The sequence below is a fragment of the Manacus candei genome, unplaced genomic scaffold, assembly GCF_025592945.1.
Source record: "Manacus candei isolate 608988 ecotype Guabito, Panama unplaced genomic scaffold, ASM2559294v1 h1tg000077l, whole genome shotgun sequence".
Taxonomy (NCBI): Eukaryota; Metazoa; Chordata; class Aves; order Passeriformes; family Pipridae; genus Manacus; species Manacus candei.
In genome coordinates, this window is record NW_026138125.1 from 8,457,881 (window position 1) to 8,485,664 (window position 27,784).

Consider the following 27,784-nt stretch of genomic DNA (forward strand, 5'->3'; position numbering starts at 1 on the left):
CTTGCCATCTGTTGCTGCTCCATATCCCTCATATCCAGCTTTGTCCTCCTAACTAATGTAATGAAAATGCCCAGTGCCATGTTTCAGCTGAAACAGAAAACACTGGCAGTGAGGTCACTGGTACAACACTTGTTCCTGGCAGTGCTGGTATTTCGGACAAGAGATGAAAAAACATTGAACTCAGAAGTCCCAGACTGGCCCACAGACCAGTGAGATGTGCCCCTTTGCTCTGTGTTGTTTAGACTATCACATAAAGAAAGAAAATCCCTGAGTTTTCTTAGTTTTGCTGTTGTTTCTTTGTGTGAATCACAGCAACAGGATACACTGAGATTTGGGAGATTTCACTGGTATTAAACATGTTCTTTTCCAGAAGATAGTTTTTAAAAAATCTTTGTTTAGAGTTGTTTACAGAATAGACAGGCTGATAGAAAAACTTCCTTTGGTTCAAGGACTTGACATTTCTTAAGGAAGTTCTGGTAGAGAGCACTGCCTGTTGTGGGATGCTTTTTGTTCAGGCCGATGTAGTCAGTCTTTCAGCACTGAGAGAGTTTTTTAGTTTTGTTGTGGAACACAGAGGTTATTTTTAAGCAGCACAAAAATATTCATCAAGTCGTGTACTGACACTGAAATAAAATCCAAAAACCCACAACAACAAAAACCCCAAATCCAAAGACAAAAAACCCACCCCGGAGATATGCAGTAACCTAAAAAGTGTTGAATTAGAGGCACACTGAATCCAGGAGTTGCATTTGTCTGATGAGTTTTATTTTGGCCAACTTGAGTGCTCCAAAAGGCGTGGGAGGAACCACCCACCGTCCGTCGGGCGGCTGCTCCTGCCCTGAGCCAGCCTGGAAACGCACTCGCACGGTGGAGGAGGAGAGGAGCTTTTGTTAAACTTATTGCATTTATTGCTATTCATAAGAGTAGGTTTTAAATATCTTTTCACTGTAATAGATGCAAAAGAAGATAGCCTGAATCACAAATTCCCGCTTTTAGGAAGTGTGGAGTGCCTCAGGCTGAGGAAGCCTTGCCTTGTTAGAATTCTAGCAAGTGCTGTTTTAGTGATGCAGTTCATTGTATGAGTTTATACTGTATTATTGAATTGTTTTGTATTAGTAGCATATTGATTTGATCTATAATATAAATATTAATGTATTTCAGACTGAAATTTTAAATACTAAAATAAGATACTTTTTTCAGATAGCTGAGATAATTCAAGTTATTGCAATTTTTTCAAGAGTTTTCCTTTGTTTTCTCTGCATCTCAAGGCATCACAGGCATCATATTGCAACAGAACAAAAATATTTTACTATGGCAATATTCCAGATATTTTTTATTTTTTGTAGAAAGTTGAAAAAATGCTTTATGTGTAGCAGTACAGGATGTGGGATGGTGTTTTCACATGGTCCAGTGTTCCCAGTTTCCATGGAGCACCTGAAGAACTGTGTTTGTTAGCCAGCCCTGTGTGCAGCTGTGGGACGGGCCAGCTCGGGGCAGTGATTCCTGTGCAGGAGAGGTTCCAGTCAGGCTGCACCCCTCCAGAGAACACAAACCTGTCACAGGACAGCCTCTCCTGCAGCAGCTGGGCAGGCTGGTGTGCTGGGGCTGCTGGAGGAACACCTGAAGCCCTCAGCTCCCCAGGGAGGGTCGGTGCTGTTCTCCTGGAGTTCACTGAATCCTGTTTTCCTGAACTGATTGTTCTCCACCTTGGTGCAGTGATTGAACATTGTGAAAACAAAGGATCCTGCTATGCAGACATTTTCTGTGTTTTGAAGCATAAACATGATCTTTTCCTTGTGAATGGAAGCTGATTGATTACACTTTGGATGAATGTCCCTATATAAGAAGCTCGGGCAGCCCCTCCTTCAGCTGTGCAGCACTCAGGAATGCCTCATCCCACAGGCCAGCAGCTGCTTTCTACTTGTATGGAATGTTCTTCTTCCACAATGAAGAACTGCTACCTCTGAGCAGGTAACTTCAGTGGTTCACGATTCTCTTGGAGCTGGGAGCTGGTTCTTCCTTCCCCCAGGTTCCCTGACACAAGCAGGCCTTTGGAAGAGCTTGTTACTGTTGTGTGTGTGGCAAACAGCCACCTGCCTGCCAAGGCTCTTCTTTCAAATATCTGGTGTGTCTGTCTCACTTCCAAGTCTTTAGATGGGCAAACTTAGACATGTTGGAGGAAGGGGAGACAGGATTTGCTACTGCATGGGCTGCATTTGGCTGTTTCCCTCCTTGCTCAGGATTTCATGGAGGCTGCCTGAACTTCAGTTTCTGGACCTAAAACGGAAATGGCTTGAATCTTGCACAGGATTATAGCCAGGGTAGAGATTTTTATCTTGGGAGCAAAAATGCCTTGTAAGTCTGGAAATTCAAGGATGGTGTGTCCTTTTCCCCCAGTACGAACATAAATACTACGTGTGAAAGCTCTGCAATGTCATGCTGCTAATGCTCAGGAACTAATTAACATCCAGCCACAGAACCTCTGGCAATTTATAACAGCCTCAGACAGAAGGAGAGTAGAGATGTACTTGTGATATCTAAAGAGGCTTCTTAACTTCCTTAATTTTTACATTTATTTTATCAACCCTCCTATTGTACTGCTGTCTTTTGGATTTACAGTTATCAATGGATTCTATAATTTCTTACACTGAAGTATCAGGTGGAAACCATTATAGAAGAGAATAGTCTGCTGAAATTCAAAACTGTTAAGGTTCCTTGACCTGTGTTTCAGAATCAAGATGATCAGACGAATAAGCACTGTTCTGCAGCATCCTTTTTTTCAAGAATCAGTAGTACTTCGAGTTTTAAAAGAAGATTTCTTACAGAATATCAGGGAAAAAACAAAAAACAACTAATATTCTGTGTTCCTTCTTTACTTTACACATCTTTTTTAGAAGATACTGTAAGTTGAGACATATCTGCTTTACAGTTAAGTTCCCTTAATTCAGCTGAACGTAGTAATTCCGGACTGGAAGATGTTGTGATTGTGCAGCTGGCTGGTTTCCTGGTGGAGGCTGGGAGAGAGCCCCAGGGTACAGAAGCCCCCTTGCCGTGTCCCTGTCCCTAGCACTCGCTGCAGGCCCCGTCCCTGGGGATTGCTGTGCCAGAGGAGTCCCTGCTCCGCTGCTCTGGAGCTGTTCCCAAGGCCCTGTGGGGACCTGGGTTTGCCACAGGCATGTGATACTTGGAGCTTTTCAGTCTCTCAAACGGGACAATCCAATCCGAGGGGAAAAGGCAATGCTTTTCACTGGGGATGTGCTGATTTGGGAATACAGTGCTTTCTTATTGCTAAAGCATTCACTGATCTCTCACGTGGTGCTGAGTGAGCAGCTCCCTGTGCAGCACTGGCAGGGACTTGGTTTGCCTTCCAAAGGCCCCTGCTGATGGGCAGCTCTGTATGGTCCGAGGTTTAGACTTCTTGACAGTGTATTTTTTCAATATGAATGTGAAGCAGTTTGTGTGATGTGTTAGATTTGTGAGATAACTTCATAGGTGTACGAACACAAATGTCAGCCCTTCAGTTTTAGGTGCATATTAGCTTTTCATCCGGTTTTCCTGGGAAAAGCTGGTGTTTGATATGATTTATCTTGTCGGGGTACTGACAGTGGGCCTGGTGACACTGACTGATGTGGTGCTAATCCCTGTTGCCTCTTTTGTCTCCAAGTGTGTGTTGGGGGATGCAGTGACTGTGCCTCTCCCCTGGCTCACATCAAGGTCATTTCTTCATCTGGATGGGAGATGTGGCTGTCAAACTGCCCATGGTGTAGGATCTGTGTGGGTTTGCATGGCAGCTTCAGGTGGAATGGAGACGTGTGTGTGCAGTGCCTTGGGCAGGGGACATTCAGCATCTCCCCCCAGTAAGTTATCCTTCATCAGGACACAACTACAGCTGAGGAGGTTTTCTTCTGTGCAACTCATTTGTGTTGGTGAGAGCAACTGTGGCCTTGACTCTACACTGGACAGACAGGATCAGATCCCCATTTATCCCAGGTGAACTTAAACCAAGATGTGAAGTCTTGACACAGAACTAGAAGAGGGAGGCAAAATGGCTTGAGTTAAATGTTTTCAGATGCTGACTTGTACCTTTAAATGAGGTGGAACATGAAAGTGTGATTCTGTGGGTGTCCAGATGTACCTGGTGTTGTTAGAGTGCTATGGGTGGATGCTAAATGCAGTAACAGCTTTGCTTATTAGTTAGTTGAGCAGCTGTACGAAGATATTGGTGTTTATTTTGTCCAAGAGCCCTAGTGGAAATGGCCCTACCACAGAAGGGAAGCAAACAAATCACCTTGATTTGACCTTAACATTTTCCAGTCACAGAGATGCTAGCAGGATGTGAATCAAAACAGTACTGCCTGTAAACACATCCCAGAGGAGCTGGCTACTTGCTGCTAGTTTAACTCTGTGATTGAAGGAGTTTGGCTTCGCTTAAAGTAGATATGATTTTATTTGTATAAATAAGAAAAAATAAATTGGGTATACCAGTATGATAGGAATCCACTCTAAGGATCCGAACAATGCAGTTACAACAGTGGAGAAAATAGCCATAATTTATTCTCAAATGATACATTCACTATACTTTTTTCACTTTTGAAGATGTTCATTACACTGGGGAATTTCCTAATTTTTAGGTGCAGCAATTAATTTCTTTATGGTCATTTAAGACCTATTTGTTCTTCTCTCAAATGTTTCTTTGTCCTTATTTGTATCCCCAAGTATTCATAGAAAACAGTATCTCCTCAGTTTCTGTTTTGTAAGGTTAGCAATGGTCAAAAAAGAAGGTTTGATCCCTTTATCATCATGACAGCCCTTGAATTCAGGCAGACCAGCACAAGCAGCTGCAAATGTGAGAAACGAGGCCGGTGCAGGGTTAGCTTGCATTTCATTATAATGGGAGTAACACTTCCAATTTCTGATGGAAGTGTATTTTGGATGTATTCTACCATGGCAGGTGCCATCTCACAGGAGCATCTGGGGAACCTATGTTCTTCTCACCAGTCACTTCTTGGTGATGACCTTGCTGTCTGTCACAGAAACTTTCTTTGGTCACTGTCCATGGCTTGGATAAAGAGCAGCACCAAGATATTCCTCAAGGCCTTCCATAATAACATGCCTGAGTAATGCCCCCAGCCTTTTTTGCCTATCAAAGTCCCCACAAGTTTGGAAGATGTGAAGGCCAGTTGTTTTGCAGTGTTAAACATGTTCAATCACAAGGGACTTAATTCCTAGTGGAGAAGCTTTTCTCCAGGTGGAGTTTTGTGTTAATAATACTCTTTTGTCCTCCTTCCTTTAGCACGCTGGATACACAGTCACAGTCACCTGACAGCAGAGACCATGTGTATCTTATTCTGTCTGAGGTACCTGCTGAGGTGTTACCTGGCTGGGTTTTCTCTACAGACAAGTGTTTCTGTCAGCCTTTGAGTTTCTGTGCTGCTCTAGCAAGCCCTGTTTGGCTTGGTTATCTGTAGCTTTCTCATAACTCCCTATTATTTGCTGGGAAAACAACAGTGGACAGGTAGATTTCTCCTCTCCCCTTAAGCTACAAAGGGAGTAGTAACCTACTTTTGCATTTGTATCTCTTTTTAAAGTAGGTATGCTTCCCAGGTAAGGAATTCTTTCTTGGCTTGGATGTACATTGTGCACTCAGTTCCTTTCACCACATTGTTTGCTATTTCATAAGATTCATTACAGGTCTGCCTACTTAAATTACCTTTCCATTTAAAATTTGAATCAGTCCATAATAATGTGCTCCATGGTGATTTCAGCAACTGATTTATTTCTGTTTTGTCTTTTAGGCTAGAGTTTGTTGAGTAATCTTTGTTGTTTGTTTAATTGTTTTTTTGTCGTGGGATCTATGAAATGAATGCCTGTGCCCCAGCACTGTGATGATCATTCATGTCTCAAGCCATGCCTAGAGAAGCTGGGTCTTACAGGACCAAGATTATATGGTACCTGTTTCTAGTAGAGTTTCCACCCCAAAATGTGAGTGGCCACTGCTAGTGGCTTTCTACTGCTGGAGGTTCACTGCACAGCAGTAATGGTTATGCTGGAAACTCTGTCCTTTGTCATGTGAAGGAACTCCAGCTACAAAACTGAACAGTCTCCAGAGAGATGACTTTCCTCTCAGTAACATGACTATTCCTATCCTTTGAATTTTGGTTTGATCAATAAGTCTCATAATTCACCAATGGATTAAGATTATAACTAATCAATTACAAATATTGCAGAAGTCTGTAGTGAAGACACTGAATCAATAGTTTATTAAGGAAGGCTTTTTTCTGTTGAAAGTTTGTAGCTTTGAGCATGCTGTACTTGGCACGGGCACAAGTTTTTCCATCTTTTGCCAAGAGGTTGTCAGTGAGGTTGGATCATCAGTTCTTTGGTATTCAGTGTGAAACCTGCAGTTCATATTGCCATTCCAGTAAATAGTTTCACTTTCATGAAGACTTAATTTGGGTAATGGGGTCTAAAGACTCATCCCACCCCCACATGGTGTTTGTTGGTGACAAGTACAGCACAGCTTTGTGCCAGAGCTTTGTTCCGTGCCAGCTCTACCACCTTTTCCTTTCTTTGAATATTTTAATTTCTCATTCCTATTGAGGGCAAGGGGTAGTGGTGGTGGTGATCTTGGTTTTGAAAGAGTTTCCAGCTCGCTTCTCCAAGATGGGGCTGGCTCCCTGGCACTGCTCCTGGTCTTGGAGACAGGCCTGACCCCTGCAGCACAGGGATGGTGCTGTGGTCCTCCTGCCATCCCTGGTGCTGGGTGTGTGGGCAGGACACTCCTCCCAGCAGGAAGCCTGGGTTGTCCTGGCATTATCAGCCTGGGGTGGTTCTGCTCGGCCCCTGAGCTGTGTTGGGCTGTGGCTGCCCAGACTCAGTGAGCCCTGCTCGGGTCCCCCAGGGCCTGGGGACAGCAGCTCTGCAGGGCAGCGTGAGCTGGGAGGAAATGCTACCTTTTAAGGTGACCATAAATGACAAGTCAAGAGACTTCTGGCTTATTCCTGGGCATATCCTTTCTGTGGCTCAACAAGAGGTTGTTGACAGGCAGCTACAGCACTGGTATTAAAAACATGAAAATGGGACAAGGTAGTGCATGTGTGTGTGCTGTGCTGTAAGTGTGCTGCAGTCTGCATTAATAGCCTCACCGAGGGCTACTTTTAAAACATATGAAAAAAGGTTTTGTCAGTGTTCATCCGAAGGTGTGTTGAGAGTTATTTGGAGTTAATTGGCAGCATTACTGTAGAGAAACAAGTTACAAACTGTATTTGCCATTGAGTTTTTATTGTGCTTTTGTTTGACAAAAGAAGTGGGGTGTTACACACTTCCCATAACAAGGTACATGTAAGGTAGATTTTTGAGCCTACTTTTGCCCCTCCTTGCTGGGCATGTTCACATTTGCTCTGGCATTTGCAGCTTCACCTGTCGGGTCCTATGAGAACTGAAGTAACAGAGAATGTACTGGGTGAGCTTTGAAAGTTAAAAAGAGGTTGAACACTCCGTAGAACTCCCGTGCCTTTGCTGAAAAGCTCCATTTTAAATGGTTTGGATTTGAAGTGGTCTCTCACAAGTAGGCAAAAAATGCAACTGGGTGAATACACATCCTCTTCCTATCTGTAATTTGTCCTGCTGTCTGCGATGTTGAGAAGATAAGTAGCAGCTACCTTGGAGCACCTTGCTGAAATGGTTCATTTTCAGGTAGCATAAATGGTATGTGTGCCAAGTTTTTCAGTTCCTGTGATAGAGTAATTGGGGTGTTTGTGGATTCCTGCCTTTCCACAGGCCGGTTCAGAGCTTTGTCCTGCCCAAGGGCGCTCGGGCGTTGCTTGGCTCGGTGTCCCTGCAGTGCTCTGCTGCTTCCTCTGCTGTGCTTTACAGCACTCACAAAGTTCAGTTCAATAGCAGCTATCTGAAATTGTATATATTTTTATGGAGCTTAAGTAAGACATTCTAAAAATGGAAAGATATGCCTCTAACTACAATTACTCGGTGAGCCTTACATGAAAGAGCGATCACAAGCAGTGGAAGTGCATTCTTTTCTGCTGGTGTCATCCAGGAGTGTATTTCCTGAGTTGGTGTATTGACGCTCTCCTGGGCTTGCAGACAGCAAGCAAGAGCAGGCTTTCTGGGTTTGAAAGTGGAAATCCCCTGAAACAGTAATTAATTGTTGTATTTTTTTATGACCTAAAAAATTGCGTAATATTCCAACTCCCTCCTATTACTGCGAGGCTTTGCTTTTGATCACTGTTTTTTAACTCTTGTTCTGAGCTTTGTGTTACAGCACAGTGAAAATAACTGGTTAAGTTCGTAACTTTACTGGTGGTACAGTTGTTTATTTGCATATATCAATATTAATTGTTAGGTATATCTAAATCCTAACTGTGAGCATGTTATTTTTTTCTATTATCTGTAGTTGTGAAATGATCTGAAGAATAAAGTTAGTTTGAATTTGGAAGGGGAGAGGAGCCATCCAGTATCCCATTTAGAGGAGACAGCAACACTTAAATAATTAATGTCATTGATATTGTCTGATACTGGCAAGAAGACAGCAGTAGCTCTTAAATGTTATCCTTGATTATTATTTTGTCTTTTCCTGTAGTGACTTCAATATTTCAGCTGTTATCATTTTTCCCCATAGTCTCTGCTTTATATCCAAACACAGGCAACTTCTGCATAAAATTTGCATTGTTTTGGTCGCTTTCTTCTGACTTTTCAATTGATTCAACTTGAAATTGGTTGCATAAAACTTCAGTGAAACAGACTGGGAAGACTGTGCATTTTCAGTGCAGTGGGAAATGGAAAATAAGCAGGAGGGATAAATGAGGTATCCTTTTTTATTTTTCCTCTCTTCCCTTTTCCCCAGGAAAGCACTTTGATTGCAGGCATCCCAGCATTGTATTTTCCTTAGGGCTGTTGTTTTGCTGGTTTTCTTCTGAACTGGGTTTGTACCTGATTTGGTGAAGGACTTGGTCCATGTGTCTCACAAGCCCACATGGTGTGGGCAAGGCTTCACGTTCAGGATGTGTTTCTCTAGTGCTCTTGTCATACAACAAAATTAGGTAGGATTGATACAATCTACTTTTGCCAAACCCACACTCTCTCCTAATACTCGAAGTTCTAGTGCCTGTATTGGTTTTGGTGTGCTTAATTTCCCTGCTCAGGAATTAGCATGTCACTAGAATATGGGGCAGGGAATGAAAAAGTAGAAATAAGGATGATGTTGTTGTGACCAGTATTTGAGATTCCTTTGATTTGAGCTTTTAAAATACATTTGAGTCATATTTTCAGTCTTTCAGGAACCAAGGCAGCAAAGCAATCTGAATTGCATTTTGAACTGGTGAACTTTGATACAAAATGTTGCCACCTCATGACAAAATTGCGTGCCCGTAGCAGATTTTACAGGAAGAGATATTTTCCACTGCAAGAAGAAAATCCCATCTTAGCACCTCATAGTGCTGCATAAAGATACAGTTCTGCTGCATGGCAGGAAGCCTGGAATGGTGCTCTGAGGGTTTCTCCTTGTGTTAACTGAACATCAGTGAACAACCTGAACTGTTTGCCTTCATTCAGTATTTGTTTTGCTTCTTGACCATTTCCACACTTAATCTTCGTTCCTTCAATGAATAGTCTTCTATCCCTCTGAATTTTTTTGTTGCTGTATGCTGGATTGGATACATTTTGCACTGTGGGCATCTATTTTGGAGTGTGGTTACAATTATTGACATTATTTAATGTACCATTGACCTGAGTTTTTTCCCCTCTGGCACTTCTGCAAAAAGTCTCCCTGCCTAGCCAAACACTTTAACCTGAGCCTGCCTAACCTTATAGCTGTGTCTGTCACCCACCCTGCTATGGGGAGGCACATGGGTTACTTGGATGGGAACAGTTTGTGTGATTTTGTGTTTATCAACATTGGCTCATTCACCTGCTTTGTGGTTTTCCTCAAGTTACTCAGTTTTCTTTGATCTCCTCTAATCATCTTGTCACTTGTAAATTTTGGTGCTTCACAGCTCTTCATCTCTTTATAAAGTATTAGTAGAAATACTGAATTCTCTATACAGTAATGTGTAATCCTACTACTAGTACATTAAGTTTTTAAGGGTGAACAAAGTCAAATATACCTCAGAAAAATAATACCAATAATACCTCTTCTTTGGGAGATGGGAGAACTAATGGAAGTATTGGTAAATTTTCTCTTAAAAGCCAGATGCTTATTGTCTAATTCATATAGTCTGATCCTTCATGCAAGTTTTTTTAGTGCCTAGGTTGGAGAACAGAAGAGGAGAGAGCTCCATTTGCTTAAATTTAGAAGTTTGCAGGTAGAGTGTTATTGGCAGCAAACAGAGTTTTGCTGTGCAGTTCTGTTTCAGAGCAGAAGGAAGAATAAACTACAGCTTAGTGATTGATAAAACTTCATTTTAGTAAAACCTTTTACCAGCACATAGCCATGCTTATTGGAGAATAGTGGTATTCCTCAATCTATGGAAATCAAGTAATCTTTTCAGTAGGAACATCCATAGGCAGCACTGAAGAACTTGTAAATGTATCCTGAACAAAGGCAGGTGTTTCAGCATCATCGGTTTCTAAATTTTGCAGGGACATAGTGGGGTTCTTGTCCCTGCCAATCCCAGGTAAGCTGCTCCTGGTTGCTGGCTCACTCCTGATCCAGCTCTGCCTGCAGAGATGGAGCCTGTGCTGTCAGTTCATGGTTGTCCTGAGGGAAACAACTGCTTGGGGCTGGGTGCTTTCTGAAGGCAGGATGCTCCAGACCACCTCAGTGATACCCCTCACACCACATCCCTCAGACACCGGCATTGGCCCAACAGGGACCTGTGGAAATCTGTAACTCTCCAGCTGTCTTTTAAAGTTGGGGTTGTAGCTGATAATTTTTATCATTGAGAAAATGGTTTGGGTTTTTTTTTTTCAAATGTACTATATGACAAAATTGAGAAGCATGCTTTTATAAATGTACATAGAATAGGTTGGGGTTGATAATGCTTCCCGTTGAGGCATGTCTGCCTGCAGTTGGTGTGCATTATCTCTAGCAATAACATACAGAGTCACACTTCAGCAATAATTTTGCAGGGCTAGGAGAAAATACAAGTGGAAATTGAATAGCAGGTGCAGCCATTGCTGTGCTTGGTAGTGGTTATATCTGCACTTCCAGCTACTCTCCTCTGAGCTCCCGTTTGCCCGTTTTGGGAGTTCTGAGCTGTGAGGCTGAGCGGGTCCTGGTTTGGGCTGGGTGCAGGGCAGCAGTGCTGTCAGCACACCTGTGCTGCAGGTACTGACTGGCACAGTGTGCCAGTTACTGTGACATTCATTCTGAGTGACTTCATACCCTAAATTAATTGAGTCTGTTCCAGCACCAAACTGACAACTTGTCCTTCTGTGTGTGGTTGAATGAATAATCGATGAATATCCTTGTCACCTGACAGTCTGTTTGGAAAACCTGAAATCCTTCTGTGATGCTGCATGTCCCTCCTCCCCCTCATTCTGCAGTAGGATGAGACTGAACTTTATCCCTTGAGATCAATCTGCTGTCTTTGCTAGTCTGCAGAGCTGGCTTTGAGCACTGTGCTCTGATGAGGCTGTCCTAGATGGCAGTGGATTTGGATACCTCGACACAACAGAGCAACATGGGCATGGGATGGCCCAGAGGAAAGGTTCAGATTTGAGGTCTTTTGTTTCTTTTAAGTCATGGAACCTTGTTGACTAAAACAACTGCAAACTCTATGTATTGCCATGTAGCTGCTGGTACTGCATCACTTGCGAAGCGTGAATGTGCTCCAGACATCCATCAGATGACAAAGAGGCTTCTTTTCAGGTGAGCTACAGACAGTGCCTTGGGCCTTGAAGGACCTGCCTGTAAATATGCCTTTATTCAAAATGGTTGTCTTGCTATACCTGCCTGATACCTTCTGGTGAATGGTTGGTTCAAAAGCTATAAAAAATATTAGTCTCATGAGCATGTTACAACTGGATATTTGTGGATGTAGAATCTTGCCTGCTCACTGGAGTGAAGTTAAAGTATGTAGCCATCAGCCAAAAAAAAAAAAAAAAACAACAAATCAAAACAACAAAACTATCTTTTCCTAGGAGCTGTAGCAAAAATACCTTTATCTAAAAGCCAGGCTAATAACTTTTAACATTTTTAAAAGGACATAGCACCAAGTGCCTTTTGAACCTGCATGTATTTAAATTTAAAAAAAGAAAAGTGAAAAAAAATACATCCTGTAAAGAAAAAGGGATGAGGAAGAGACTAAATTTAGCAGTAAGTCAGTTAAACACATCTCCCACACTTTTCAGGTGGCAGATCAGGCAGGTATAGGTTTCTTTTTTCACAGTGGGAATTGGTCTGCACAATTGTGCAGGTGGGTTTTATCCTGTCATTACAGAGGGCAGTTTCTTCCATGTTTTCATCAGATAATATATTTACTTCCCTGGTTTCATTCTTCAGTTCTCATGCACAAAACCTGTGCACTACTAATGCCCATGAAGAAAAGGAATCTCTGAATACAGTGTTTAGCCTGTAGTGTGATGTTTGGAGTATCTTCACTTAATGCATCTGGAAATGTCAAACACCGTTTTTCACGTAAACCTTGGAGCCATCTTTCACAGAACCCATTTTTAGTTCCTTGCATCATCTTAGCAAGTGGGTAAGTTGTGATCTGCAGCCTCTCCCTCTGAACACTGTGCAGGCTGGCAGACAGAACGCAGAGCGTGTCTCTGTGCAGTCCCTTGGTTGCAGGGAGCTTGAGAACCCCTGCCTGGTTCGTGGGGGAGCAGCACTCCAGCCCTGCAGCAGGATGGAGCCAGTGGGAACTGCTCCTGCCTGCACTGACAGCTCTGGGAGGGAACTGGAAAAATCAGATAAATTTTAATTGTGTCTTCATGTAAAAACTGTAGAGATGTTGTATGTCTTGTTTTGGTTTTGACTTTCACGTACCCTGTAAAGGATGAGAAGAGCAGAGTCTTTGACCAAGAGCTGAGATGTGCCTTGTTGCTCTCAGTGTAGATATACAAGAATAACTTGGTTGTGTAGTAAATACCATGTCAGTGTCCCAGCAAGATGATTAAAGCTCATTGGAGCTGTTTCCTTCTGTACTAATGAGTATTGCTCTGATGTCCTTGGTGATTTACTCTTGTTGCTTGAGTTAACGTTGTAGCTAGATAAGTATGAGGATTATCAGAGATGAGACGTTGCCCATTGGTTTTTTCATGTTACCCATATGAAATAGATCCAGTCCATCCTATCCTAACTGGCAGAGTTAGTAAGAATTGTGTTACCTCTTCAGCATGAGTTGAGCTGGGGACTGTTCTTACTTGCTGCAGGTCAGCAGTGGGAGGCTCAGAAACAGGGAGCACAAGTAAGGAGAAAATTTGGGAGAATAACCAAGGTAAGGAAGAGAGGAGGAATACAAAGGGCAGGGAGTAGGAAGTTGTGAAAAAGCACCACTTTTTCTCTCTGGCAGTGATCCTGGAAAGATCTGGCTTCTCTTTGGGCCTGCACAACAAGGAGAGGGATTACTTGGCACTGGCAAAGCTGTCTGGATATGTCTAAGAAAATAACAGGAGGAGCAGTGAAAGGTGGGGAGTAGAGACTAATGAGAATGAAAACTGAAAGGGTGGGTTACCACACTCAGTTTAGTGATTTCTCATATCTCTTCTCTCCTTCTCAGCTGTGTGTTCTTGTTCTTTCCTGCATTAGTGATCACATAGCTGCAAGGTCGGCAGGCTCAGAAAAGTCTGCCCCCACCTCGTCCCCAAAAGCAGGGCTGTGTCGGATGAACTCACTGCTGCTGGCTTTGCAGCTGCTTGGCCAGTCGATCAGACACAAAAGAAGTGTTTCCCACTTTCTCTGCCCGCATGCTGGGAGCACCAGTGTGAAGGCTGGGACTGGAGCCAGGCAGTGGCTCTGCCCGTGGCAGTGCCGGGTGCCAGGGAGTCTGCGGGCTGTGCCAGAGGAGAACAGCTGGGAGGCTTTAGGAGCCGGTGCTTGTGTGTGCTGGGTGTGGGCAGGGCAGGGACACTGTCACTGGAGGGGCAGCCGGCGGGCTGTTTAGGCAGGGTTTGCTCAAGCAAATCCCTCAGTTGCCCGAGGTGATGGTCCCGGCTGAACCCTCACTGGATGGAAAGCTGAGTCTTTGTGGTGCTTTGGTTTGCACTGCTGTGATTTACTGCATGGTTTCATGAAACCATTTGAGTGAGCCTCCACGGCAGAGAGGATGGAAAAGTCACTCTTTCCAAAATTGGTTTAGTGTTTTTCAGACTAGAGGCTTTAAATTAAACAGCTTTGTCTTCTTTGCACACTTGATGTGGGCAGGCCAGCTTGGAGCTAGGTGGTCGCTACTTTTGGCCTTTACTTCTAAATAGAGAATTTAAAAATTTAGAATAGATGTTAAAAATTTTCTGGGATGTATGCTACAAGATGAAGTATTTAACTATTTTTTCTGGAAAATAATTTAAATTATTGAAAGACATTTTTCTCAGAGACTAGAATCCACTAGAATCCACAGAAAACAGTAACAAATTCTCACTGTCATCCTCGTCTGTTAATGTCCCCCAAAAGTTTCCAAGGCTCTCACATTATACTCTTGAGTTACACTGTAGAACCATTTATACCATTCACAAGTCTGTAGTTCTGCAACATTCACCAAGAGATCATTCCAAAACATTTAAATCTTCCAATTCTCATGTATTCTTTGCTATCAGAGAACCTAAGCCTGTAAACTTTGATGTTCAGTAGTTTTAAGATGTAGTGAGGTGTGATGAAATGCATTGCACAGAGCAGTAAAATAAGTTTTCTGAGTTTTCGTTGTGGCTACAGAGATCTCGCATCTTCAGTGTGTGGGAACAGCTTGTGAATTAAAAGAACTGGAATACAGGGAAGCTTTAGGGTGTGTTTCTGATGGTACCTGTGTGTATTACCTGATCTGTCAGTGCCCAAGGTTTGCAGAGAGCAGCCTGGGGCAGGACCTGGGACACTGCAGCAAAGGACTGTAGGGCATGAGGGTTTGGACAGACTGGGAACAATGTAGGAACAAAGTCTCCCCTTCTGGGTGACATCTGACTGCTTGGCTGTGACAGGAGAGGCAGGCAAAATAACTATGAACCTAATTTTTTGAGGGATGAAGTCTGATTGCTTGTTTTCCAATAATGCATCAGTTATCCATACCCGAAGGAGGGAGTAGCATAAGTCCAGGGGGTATCTTCAATGGGTAAATCCCAGTCTTGTGTAAGGAAGAAAGAGGTTTTCTTATTGACTTCTCTCAGCTTCTTATTCATACCTGATTTTAAGGCTCTCATGAAACCTGTACTTGCTATTTCCTGTTCCCGTAAGGTGAAGAGAACCTGACTTGACTTTGTGAGTAAGCAGTTCCTGGACAGAGGTGTGGTGGTGGGGACTGGGCCCTGAAGAGCATCTCCCCACTCCTGTCACCCGACTCAGGGCCTGACAGGAGGTCAGGGTGAATGAGCAGACTCATTTGTTAGCTCAAGTATGTGCCTAAGTGTTTGTAGGATCAGAGCCAACAGTTGTCTAATCTTGAAATCGAGATTAGAAAATGAGTAACTTTGCCAAGAAATGTGTTAATTGAAGGAACAGCAGTTAAAACAACTGCCTGTGTGGAAGGGTGTAGCTCTCTAATTACATCTCTTAACACTGAGATAGATGCGCATTTAACACTGACACCTTCACTAATAATTAATTTGATTGTGTTTTATCTGGGTGTTGTTATTAGATACTCAATACTGGGTATATTTTCTGTTCAGATGAATTAGCACACCTTCTAGCCACTTCAGATGGATGTCTTCTGGACTAGTTTGTTACAGAAATTTCCTACAGGTAGGCTGAAAATTTATTCACAGTGTTGGGGTGAGAAGGAAGTGACAGAGGAAACCATGGAAAAGAAAAACTGAGATTGTCTCACTGCTGTGCTCATTATATAGTATTTTTGTAGGTTTTAGTTGATCCAGTTTTAAGCATTCATGTAGACAACATACTTTGGAAGTGATCACTTCTAAGGAAACAACACTGCATTTTTGTAGTGTATGGTACATTTTTGGGGTTGTGGCACATCACAGAAGCTTGAAAAAGTTAAGTGCTTTCTTTAAAGTAAGTAACAAAAAAATGTGCTATGCTTTCCCTCATGTCTTAATGAAAATGAAGAAGTCTCACTTGTTTGATAAATACTGCACTGATTTCAGTGTTATAAGACATAACTTATCTTTTGTAAACTGTAGTTGGACCTTTGGAAAGAACTGGAAATACAGAAGTATGGCTGTGATGGCATGTTGTACTGGCTTTGGCTTGAGGTGGAGTTTCCTTGCTTTGCTTTGCTTGTGCATGCAGCTTTTGCTTTCTCTGTTACACTGTCTTTATCTCAACTTAGGAGTTTTTGCACTTTTACTCTTTAATTCTCTCCCCATCCTGTGGGAATGGGGAAGTGGGGCTGAGCGGCTCACCAGGTTAAACCACAACACTCCTAAATAGTTTTTAAATTGATTTACAGCTGCAAACATGCAGAACTCTGCATAATTGAGAATTCTGTGCTGCTTTATTTATTTTTTAAAAACTTGGCTTTATTGTCCTGTATTTTGTATTTCTCACCTGGAAATCCCAAGCCAAGCAGGCACTCCCCTGTTACGTGCAAGTGGAGACATGTTGGAATGTATGGACCAGCAAGCAGCCCTCTTCTGGGAGAAGCCCATGTGTAACTTGTGAGAGTTTTTGAGATTTGTCCTTTTGATTGCTTAGCAAATGTTTCTAAATGAAGGAAGAGCTTGACTGGGTAGTTTTATCACTTCACGATATGCTAGCAAATTTAACAGTTCATTTACAAACCTGAAACACTGAGTTGTAGTAATAAAAGAACTGTGGAAAGTGATATAAAAGATCAGGTATGACACAGGGAATTGAGACAAGTATTCTGTGCTTCTTTGGGTTATTACTGCTTGATGAAAGAGTTGGTTTTTAGAAGTAAAACCTTAAAGGAACAATTTTCGTTTTCTAAAACCGTGAAGTTGAGTCTTTGACTTTTCAAAATGCTATTATACAGCTATTAGAGTTGGTTTTTTATTCCACTTACTTGATTGCTATTTAATGGGTTCTGTAGAAGCAAGGTCCTTGAAGCTTCAGGGGTGCACCCGCTTGACGGGCAGCATGTGACAGACTCAGTGTGGCAGCCTTTGTATCTGCAAGCCTGAAACCAATAAAAATAGGGTTTCAAAAATAGCCAGATATGTCTGGTTATTCATTTGTGGCACCTTGGGAGCCAAGTAATGTTTAATGTCGCTTTCTTCTCAAGAGTGAGTTCTGTTCCAGTTGCAGGAGCTCCCCACGGTGTCCCTCGGCTGCGCACACCCACGGGCACGTGGAGCTGGGGCTGAGGGCGGCTGGATCAGGAATTCCCTGTGGGAGCCTCCGCTCCCTCTGCGGCTGAGGCGGGAGGGCCTTGCTGGGCCGTGGGGTGCCCGGCTGTGCTGGGAGAGGAAGGAACGTGCACCCTGGGCTGCAGGGGGTGGACATGAGGAGGACAGTGTGCCTGGTCCTTACAGTGTCCCTGGTCCTTACAGTGTGCCTGGTCCTTACATCCCACATGTCTGTGGGATGGTGACGGGAGAGCCGTGTGTGTGGGATGGTGAAGTGAGGGGAGACCTGTGTCTGTGGAAAGGTGAGGTGAGGGGAGACCTGTGTCTGTGGGAAGGTGAGGTGAGGGGAGACCTGTGTCTGTGGGAAGGTGAAGTGAGGGGAGACCTGTGTCTGTGGGAAGGTGAGGGGAGACCTGTGTCTGTGGGAAGGTGAGGGGAGACCTGTGTCCGTGGGAAGGGGAGGGGAGACCTGTGTCTGTGGGAAGGTGAGGGGAGACCTGTGTCTGTGGGAAGGGGAGGGGAGACCCGTGTCTGTGGGAAGGTGAGGGGAGACCTGTGTCTGTGGGAAGGTGAAGTGAGGGGAGACCTGTGTGTGTGGGAGGGTAAGGTGAGGGAAGACCTGTGTGTGTGGGAAGGTGAGGTAAGGGGAGATCCATGTCTGTGGGAAGGTGAGGGGAGACCCGTGTGTGTGGGAAGGGGAGGAAAGGAGAGGGGAAGGAAGTGCAGTGGCTCTTGGTGTGGCTGAACCAGCGTGCTCTGGTGTCCCTGTGCAGTCCTGACACTGGAAACCTGGCAGTGCCACATTTGTGCAGTTTCGTTTTCCTTGTTCCAGAAGATAATTGTGATAGCGATGTACAGTGAGAACAGGCTGTTCATACAGACTCATTTCAGGGTATGGGGCAGCCTCCCTGTGCTACACCTGCAAGGTGCTGAGGGGAGAAGTCCTGCCACAGAAGTGGCTGATCCTGAGTTGGGCTCCTGCTCTGATGTGTTTGGGAAGCAGCTTTTCCTTCTCCTTTTGCCATGGCAGAAGCTGGTGGGTGACCAGGCTCCTGGACCACATATTGTCCCCATGAGTGCTCCACTGCCTCTCATCACTCACATCACTTGAGTTCCCCTGAGACTGTTTGAATCCCTCAGTGGCTGACGTGGAACTGCTCATGAACCATGTCACCAGCATTTTTAGCAGACAGGAACAGCGTGGTTAATAAAGACCCTGTGCTTGGAGAGGCTCATGGGCCTGAGCAGGAGCCATCCATCTCACGGTGCACATGCCACTGTACAGGAAGCAAAATGAAAGTACTTGTCCTTACACCATCCCTCTTCAGTGTCTGCTCCTCCTGTGTGCCTGAGCCTGCCCGTGGCAGCACAGCACTCCTCTGACAACACTGTGCTTTGCCTGTGCGAGGGCAGAAACCTCCCAGGAGGCCAGTGGTCCTGTAGAGTATTTCCAGAAGAGATCCCTCCAGGGTCAGCTCAAGTCCCCTTCCAACCCAGGGAGAAGGAGGCAGCCCTGCAGCAGAGGCGTGCGCTGACCTTGTGGGTTGCCCTGTCTCTTTATGGCAGTGGGTGCCCTGTGCTCATCCAGGTGGTCGTGGCTAACACAACTCTGGGCTGAGGGGTCTTATGGGTCCATCCCCAGCCTTGGAGCCCATTTGCAGCATAAGCATCTCCTAACTCTGTGTAAGGAAGGGAAGGGGGAAGGAACTTGTGTTCCTATTTGTCTGCTCTAGGAATATTGAATGAGTTTGTTCTGAAAATCTAAAATGAAATACGGACTACTTGTAACATTAGACCTTACAAGCTTTGTTTTCTGAAGGAAATTATAGTGTGGTATGTGTGCAGAAGCAACATGAATGCCACCTTTAATAGTTTAATGCTATTTTCAAAGCATTAAACACATTTCATAAGTATTTCTGTAATATTAGTTAATAGTGACTTCGATAATTGAACAAATAAATTGCTTTTTCCCATGGACTGGAATTTTTAGTGCACTGCCTCTGCAATAGTGCAGCTTGGGATTCTTGGATGCTAATCCTGTCAGTCTTTTCCAGGCTATCCATAGCCCAGGGCAATTGCTTTAACTTTGGTATTTTAATTTCCTCTTTTGCAAAAAGAGCACTAGAAGCGTTATTTCCATTAAGTTTTTATTACCATAATTAGTCTCTTCCATGGTTTGCTCCTGACAGCAGAGCATTCTGCTGTTATGTGTCATTCTATGCTGAAAACAGCACGTGCTGAAATGGTACTGATCCTGGGCATTCTTAATGGTTAGCACTACTATTTTTCATGCATCTTGAATTTTGCTTTTTTAATAACCAGCACAAAATAGTGTTTTTAATAATAATCATTAAATGTCGTGCTGCTTGCTTGCTTCTGCCCAACCCTTGTGTTCTGTGGGTGATTCTGGTCTCTGTTTGTGAAGGTAAAGCACAGTCAAAGCAACATACATTGATATCAGTAATGCAAAGTTCTCTGCTAATTTGATTAAGTTTGGGAAGTTTTTAGAAAAAAGTATGAGATCATTTATACTCCTGAAAACTTGAATTTTAAACGTCACTGGCTCAAAATGTAAACTATCTTAAAATCTTGTTATTGCAGGCAAAATGCCAGCCCCTGAGCAGAGCCCGATGGTGGAGGAGGGGCTGCCCCAGACAGCGCAGGAGACATCAACGGGCCCGGGCATGGAACCAGAGGCTACTGCCACGACCATTTTAGCTTCTGTAAAGGAACAGGTATCTGCTTTGTTTGCAGCAATTTGTCAGTTCACAGTGTGTGTGGAGTTAACAGCTGTCTCTTATTGCACTGCTGGAAAAAACACCCCTGTTTTTTTTCTATAGTGTGTTGCCCAGCGTCACTGTCGTATATTTTGTGTATCAGAGTCTGAATATAAGGGGTTCAGTTACCTGCATTGAACAGAAGCATCATTCTGGTGTTCTGTATCCCTTGGAATGTCTGCATTGCGTTGTAAGTCAGACTGGAAATGCAGGTTTAGTGTTGAAAGAAGAAAAGCTGGTGTCGAATGGATGGAACATTGGAACCGGTCCTTGACCATCCTGCAGAGCTGTGTACAGTGCTGCAGAGACCTGCACATACAGACTGGGTATGATTAATTGCATTTTATTCGAGAATGGGACTTAAACTTTGAGTTTGGTTTCAGTTATCAATACCAAGGTACTAAAGTATTTTAAATCTGCACACATTTATGGGTGTGCATCTAAGGTGATAGTCTCTATAGGAAAATCAGATTGTCTTTGCAGTCAAGTTCAGTCTTAATTTGTAAAAGTTATTCAAAGGGGAAAAAATTGCAGTTTTCTGAAGAAACATTCTGACCAAAGTTTTTGTTGGTGCTTTGGTTTTGGGTTGGTCTTTTTTAAAGAACACAAAGAGAGAAGTAACAGCTTGGCTTTCATTGTATCAGAATGAGAAATAATGATGATCTTTCTTGGCCTAATATGGAATTTGTAACATCTGAATATCAGAAGAAATCCACTTTGCTGTCTCTGTTTTGCAACTTCCTTTAAGATGAATAGTGCTTGATTCAAGATGGTAACTCTGAATGCAAACACTTGATGTATTAGTTCTCGTGTGGTCCCATAATAGTGTCTGAGCTGTGGTTGCTGGGATCTCCAGGGATCTCAGTGCCCAGAGCAGTGCCAGTGCCAGGACTGTGGTTGCTGGGATCTCCAGGGAGGATCTCAGTGCCCAGAGCAGTGCCAGTGCCAGGACTGTGGTTGCTGGGATCTCCAGGGATCTCAGTGCCCAGAGCACTGTCAGTGCCAGGACTGTGGTTGCTGGGATCTCCAGGGAGGATCTCAGTGCCCAGAGCACTGTCAGTGCCAGGACTGTGGTTGCTGGGATCTCCAGGGAGGATCTCAGTGCCCAGAGCACTGTCAGTGCCAGGACTGTGGTTGCTGGGATCTCCAGGGAGGATGTCAGTGCCCAGAGCACTGTCAGTGCCAGGACTGTGGTTGCTGGGATCTCCAGGGAGGATGTCAGTGCCCAGAGCACTGTCAGTGCCAGGACTGTGGTTGCTGGGATCTCCAGGGATCTCAGTGCCCAGAGCACTGTCAGTGCCAGGACTGTGGTTGCTGGGATCTCCAGGGAGGATCTCAGTGCCCAGAGCAGTGCCAGTGCCAGGACTGTGGTTGCTGGGGTCTCCAGGGAGGATGTCAGTGCCCAGAGCACTGTCAGTGCCAGGACTGTGGTTGCTGGGATCTCCAGGGAGGATCTCAGTGCCCAGAGCAGTGCCAGTGCCAGGACTGTGGTTGCTGGGGTCTCCAGGGAGGATCTCAGTGCCCAGGGTGTCTCTGCACTGCTGCAGCAGTTGTGCTCACTCTGAGCTTGCAGTTAGGGCAGCACTGCCTGTAACAGCCTCATACACGAGTGTGCAGTGAAAAGCATTTGTTAGTATTCCCTTGCCTACCCAAGCAGTGTTTTTATATTTTATTAGTCTTAGAGAAAAAATGATAATGGAATATTTCTTCATTTTGAAAATGAGGTTAAAACTTCTCCCCCTTTCCATTCATAAAAAGACTATAAAAAGATACGTGGGCTACTACATCATTAAATTCTGATGAAAACTAAAAAGTTAAAATTGTCATTAATGGTGTTACACAAACTTCAGAACTGGAGCCTTACTGTAGAATGTGGACACATAAAATGAGGATGAAGGGAGGAAGATGTAAATTGTACTTCACTCTTGAAAGTGATAACATGAAAGCATTAAGAGCCAAACTGTTGCTTTCTGGTATTTTTTCTGTTGATAATAATTATGGACACTGACATGTTCAACACCCTTCCTGTGTGGCAGAAAGCCCAGAACAGAATATTTTCCAGTGCGGTTCTTTACTTTATTAAGCTTGAACAGAAACTACTACACTGTTTGCTGTGGCCCAGCTTCCTTTGGTACAGGAATTGCTGTGAGGTGCAGCAGGTCAGTGTTTGTAAAACAGAGCTGCCACACCCTGACTTAAGTACTTCAGAAGCACTGCAGTGGAAACACAATCCAGGAAAGTCTTTATTATTACTTGTCAAATTGTCCAGATTTTAACTTAATAGAAACTTTTAAAATTACTATAGTAGTTCCGAAATAGATAAATTTATTGAATAACTTTAAGCTTCCTGCCATAGCAGAGATACAATAGCCATGATTATATAAAAAGTTGCAGTCATTAGTCTATGAACCCTGCAACCCACTTCTAAATAAACTCTCCGTTTGTTTCTTTTTTCTATAACGCCAAATTAGTTTAGCAACTGTTTTACCAAACTGGAGTGTGTCCCCTGAACTCCAAGCAGACCCTCATTGAGTCAGGTGTCAGGTGGCTGGGTAAATCTCCCTTGGTTATATTTTAGGAAAGAAACGTTTCAATTCACTCTTAGTGTATAAAATAATAGAACAAGTGTAACCTGTGAGAAATTTAGATTGCTACACCTTTGTACTTTACTGACAAAGCTCAAGTTCCATTTGAGTGTGAAAACACATCCCTCGTTAATATAAATTCCAGCAGTGCTACCACAAGCCCCACTGGCTTTGGCTAGGGCAGGGGACAGTTCTGTCCCCAGACTGAGTTATTTTGTGGGTACACAGGCAGGTGTGCTCTTGGCTCACAGTCAGGGGAGCACTGACTCGTGCTGGTATAACTGGTATCTCTAGTTAGTGACCTGCTGAGCCACTGAGACACTCCCAGGTCCATGGGGCCAGCTGGGAATCCCCAAGGGCACTGAGGGAGCTGCAGAGGAGCTCGCCCAGCCACTCACCGTCATTTATCATCAGTCCTGGCTCACCAGAGAGCTCCCCAGTGACTGGAGGTGCCACTGTGCTGCCCATCCACAGGAAGGCTTGGAAGTCTCTTATCCATATTAAAAGTAAATAGAGTATTTTTGTACTAAAATAACAACTTGTTAAAAATTGTAAGGGCAGCAGCGTAGCAGTAATTTTTTTAGGGGATTAGAATGTAGGGCAGCTAGTTGTCAACTGCTCCTGGCATGTTTGTGGAATCACTGCTTCTTTCCATGTGCGAGCTGTACCCTGCTGGATTTGGAATGAGCTGCTGCTGAACTGTGAAGATTAAATTGGATCATTTGGAATTGTGGATTTCCTGCTTAGCATGTTAGTTTTCAGTGATTGGGCTGAGAGAAAAGGTCTCACAGGAAAAACCACTCATCGATGCAATTTTCAAAAGTAAGTGGAGTATGCTGATTTTGATGTCTTTGCTAAGAGAGAAGCACTTGCAGCACTGGCAGGTTTTGTAGTTTGGTTTAGTTGTTATTGACACCTAGAGATGGACAATCTCTCACCTTTTCTTTTGTTAACCAGTGACAGGGAAAGAATGATTGGATATGCTTTCAGATGGATAATCATAAATCCTTTGGGTTTCCCTTAGTGTTTTCCTAGAAGTGTTCTACTGTTCAACACTTCAGCAAAATCTTTTCCTTTTGTATAAGTGTATTGAACCATATTGTATAAATAGAGAACTTGCAATTTGCTTTTTTTGCTTCTTTATTGTTTAAGTACAATTTTTTCATGTAGTTATTGAGATTTTTATAGTTTACGGTTTCTGCTGTTTAGAAGCATTTCTAGTTTCAGTGAGTCAAGTCTGAGAAGCCAGCTTCCCAAAGGTTGTATTCTAGGACAAAATATATGCCACTCCTGTCTCATTTCCTTAACCAAAATTCTCTGTACTCCTTTTTCCATGTGAAGGTCTAGAAGTTAATTCTCTTGTCTCGCATGTACTGTTCGGCTTCTGAGAAGAAACTCCCCTGGTGGAAGAGCCTGCCCAGAAGTGTGGGTGCCCTTGAAATACACTGGGGCACTGACACCCTTTGTAGCACCCTTAGTGTGGGTAAGCAGGCTGTGTGCTCAGCAGTGGCTGACCCCCGTGCCCAGCTGGCAGAGCACACTGGGCTCCACACCGATCTCAGCAGCCCCAGTGCTGTCACGAGGCTCACAGAGGATGTGTCAGAGGCAGCCAGGAATGCCTCCAGTGCCATTCTTCCCTTCTGACACTGCCATCAGTAAGCTTTCTATGAACTGCTGAAAGTCTGATCCCTCGTCAGCTAGAGCAGCACTAAAGTGTTGTACCAGACTAGTGAACAATGCGGGCATAAAAGTATTAAGGGCTTTAATGGTCTGCTGCTGTTGAATGCAGAGTAAGTGTGATCAGCCAGTAATTGTAGCTATGTCATTTCACATCCTGTAATCTGTGATTCTCTGCACTGCCCAATTTTTTATCTTTTGTCTTCTATTTTGGAAGATCCTGAGATACTGAAAGCATGCAAATGCAGTTGTGTGCGTGAGTAAACTTAATTTTTACAGACAGTATTGAGGTTGCTCTTATATGGTTAGTTAAAAGTACAGTTTTTTTCTGAAATAGATTCTGGTAGAGAATTTAAATATCAGGTCACTACAGTATGGCATTCATGTTGGAAAATACAATATGTTTTTAAGTAGTCGCTTGATCTCTCTCTGAATTACAGCAACTTGAAATGTAGCACTCTGCATAGATCAGTGCAGGAGATTAATGTGAAGGAAGGCATAAGTGAACTTAATTTTGTTTGTCCTCTTCTTTGTTGCATGTTTGTATCATAAAAACATCTGAAATGTTGTTGCCTTTTCTGTAGCACTGTGTGAACTTTCATAGGCGATGGGAGTTGCGTGGCTCTGCACTGTGTGTGGCAGTGAATGAGAAATAGTAAATGCGAGGTAAAATATTCCTCTCAGATGTGGGCTGCACTTTCTTAGATCAGCAACTTGAGCTATTGAAAGAGTCTTAACTCGATTGTTCAACAGGCAACATTTTTGTGATTAGGAACACATTTCATAGTTCAGCTGACAATTACCTTGGTCGTGTTTCACAGACAGTGACATTTGGTGGTTGAAGCAACTTAGCATATGCCAGTGTTACTGCAGCTTGGAGTACCAGCCCATCCGTGTCCTGTCTTCTGCCACAGCAGCCCCTGACAACTGGCCAAGAAGCTGCAAGGGATGCATCTGTCTGTTAGAGACACTGTCTCCCTCAGCTACCCCAGCTGCCCAGTCTGGGTCTGACTAGCCAGGCATGAACCACCAAAAGGAGTCTGTGACTTCACTGCTTGTGCCATTGCTGCTGATTCTTGCAGACCTGTCACCACAAAATCTTCCATTAGCCACCTGGACCACCCTTTGTTCAAAGTTTCAAGTTATTGGTGTTTTGCCAGGAGTATTCACAACAGGGCAGGAGGAAAGTAATTTTTGATTTTTTAGCATTGTAATCTAGATTCCTCATTCTCATCCATGTTACTGCAGTATGAAAGTTCCTCATTTACAGAAATTAAAAGGGTGAGTCTGCAACATGGTATCATGATGGGATGCAGATAGAAGGCACAGAATTGCCTCTAAACCTTCTTTTATTTATTATCCAAAGCATGCAACAGGAGAACAACAGTCTTCACGGTCAGTCATGCAAACTGCATTCCCATTACTTACCCATTGTCAAATATTTGCTGGCAATAGCCCAGCCCAGCGTGTTGGTGGTTGTTGTCCCTTGCCAGGGAGCCACCAGCCTGTCAGAGGCACTCAGCTTTCACATGGCAAAAGGATTCAGTTGTCAGGGTTGGTGTGACTGGCCTGGTCTGTACCTTGCGGCAGGGATGTGTCATCTCGAGTCAGATCTCGGCATCGCTGCCAAGGAATTACCAGGGCACGTGGAGCTCGCCAGGGAAGAGCTCGTGGTCACCTGGGGTGAACACCACGACGTCAACACCCCATGCAGGCTTTGTCCCTCCTCTGAAAGCTTCAGCCTCCAAAAGGAAATGACACAGCTCTAAAATGTGCTGGGCTCTGGTTCTCACTCCTGGCAGCCTGTGTGCCTGCAGCCGGTACAGCTGCCTCCCAGAGCAAGCTGCTGTGTGCTTCCTGCTCTGAACCTGCAACTGTGGTTAAAGCTGTCATTTTCTCTAGTTTTGTTTTAAGAATTATGGTCTGTGGTTTTGCAGTGGAATTTAGGTTCTGAGCACAAAACCCGTGATTTGATAAGATAATTAAGTAGTTACTGCTAAAGGGGTGAATAAAATTACAGGTTAGTTTTTTTTTCCCTTGGTGTATATTGGATAGACTTGGAAAAAAGTGGTTCTGGCCAAGCCAGAGTAGTGTGTCTGTGTGAGGAGATTTGGTTGCTCCTTGGAATGCAGTATGACAGCGTGTTCTGTGACCCGCACCTGTAATTTCAGTATGTGCTTGCCACATGGATATTCTGCTGCAAATGCTAATAAGCTTATTAAGAGTTGTCTTTGAGTCCTACGATGCCATTTTGTCATCAGGTAGTGCTGTAGTAGGCAGTGGGTTGTGATTTGTGCCCAGGGCAGCAGCTCCTCTCTGCTGGGAGCTCCCTGTTTGAGGAGCATGCTCTCCCACTGCTCCCAGAGAGCTGACCAGGGAGACAAATTGCAGGAGATTCCTGCCAGAACCGGTGTGCTGTCTGATAGATACACACCGTGGGGGGTAGGTCCATTCAGAGTGGGATAAAATGTCTTTATAAGGAAGCATAAACTAGGAAGGTGATCGATTTCAAATTGATTAGGACTTAGTTTTCTATAGTAATACTATGATTTAAGCTAAAAGAAAAAAGGCTTAAAGCATTGAGGCATTCCAGCTGTAAACAAGATGGGACCTCTAAAACTATCCCTGTTGTCTATTTATGCAGGTGCTTAATACCTATCACCTCCAGCTGCACATACCAAATTTAAGAAGACACACACAAAAGTCAGCACTTGTTTCAAAAAGTCTGTAAACTGCTGCTTTCCTGGGCTCCCAGGCTGCCCATGCCAGAACGTACTCACACTACAAAATAGAGATGGGTTGGTTTTTTCTGCTGTGCTTGCACTTACAAAAGCACTTTAGATCTCCCTGAGCGTTAGAGTGATTTCAAACTGGCAGATGAGTTGCAGGCCTCTTACCCCTCTGCTGCTCAGTGCACTGTGGGGCTTGTGGGCTTTCTGGTCAACACCAAAACAGAGGGATGAAGAACAGTGTAGGCAGCTGATGCTGTTGGTCCAAACTCAGCAGTGCAAGTGCTTCACAAGTGGCCGAGCAGGACTTGGTGTTTTTTTCTCTTATTTCTCCTTAACGCAGGTTTTGTGATAGAATTGAGTGAGTTTTGCTTTTTGAACATAGTATAAATAAATGAAGTAAGATATATTGCTCTGTTACCCGTTTATTCCATTCACCACTCCCACTCTCAAGAAAAGTTGAATTACAGTTCTTTTGTTTTAACTGGCTTTGAAGTTTTGCAGTGTGGGGCAAAAAATAGGGATTTTTACTTAAATAGGCAATTTGTTACTTTGGATGTTATGCAACAAGGGGTCTTCTAGAATAATGTGTTCACTAATGCTTCTGTATGTAATGAAAAGGCAGATTAATAGAGATTGCTTGAAT

At 43.8% G+C, this 27,784-nt stretch overlaps 1 protein-coding gene across 9 annotated transcripts in view; it reads left to right on the forward strand.

Annotated features, from left to right (window-relative positions):
- The window catches only part of PKP4 (plakophilin 4), a 72,380-nt gene that overhangs the window by 6,283 nt on the left and 38,313 nt on the right, over positions 1–27,784 (forward strand). For 6 of the 9 annotated variants that reach the window (XM_051810393.1, XM_051810394.1, XM_051810395.1 and 3 more), the window contains exon 2: positions 19,972–20,105. In XM_051810393.1, coding sequence (XP_051666353.1) covers positions 19,977–20,105 — 129 coding nt within the window. In that variant the 5' untranslated portion in view covers positions 19,972–19,976. Of the gene's footprint in view, positions 1–19,971; positions 20,106–27,784 lie in introns of those variants that run through there. The other 3 variants (XM_051810401.1, XM_051810400.1, XM_051810402.1) reach the window with 1 other exon arrangement.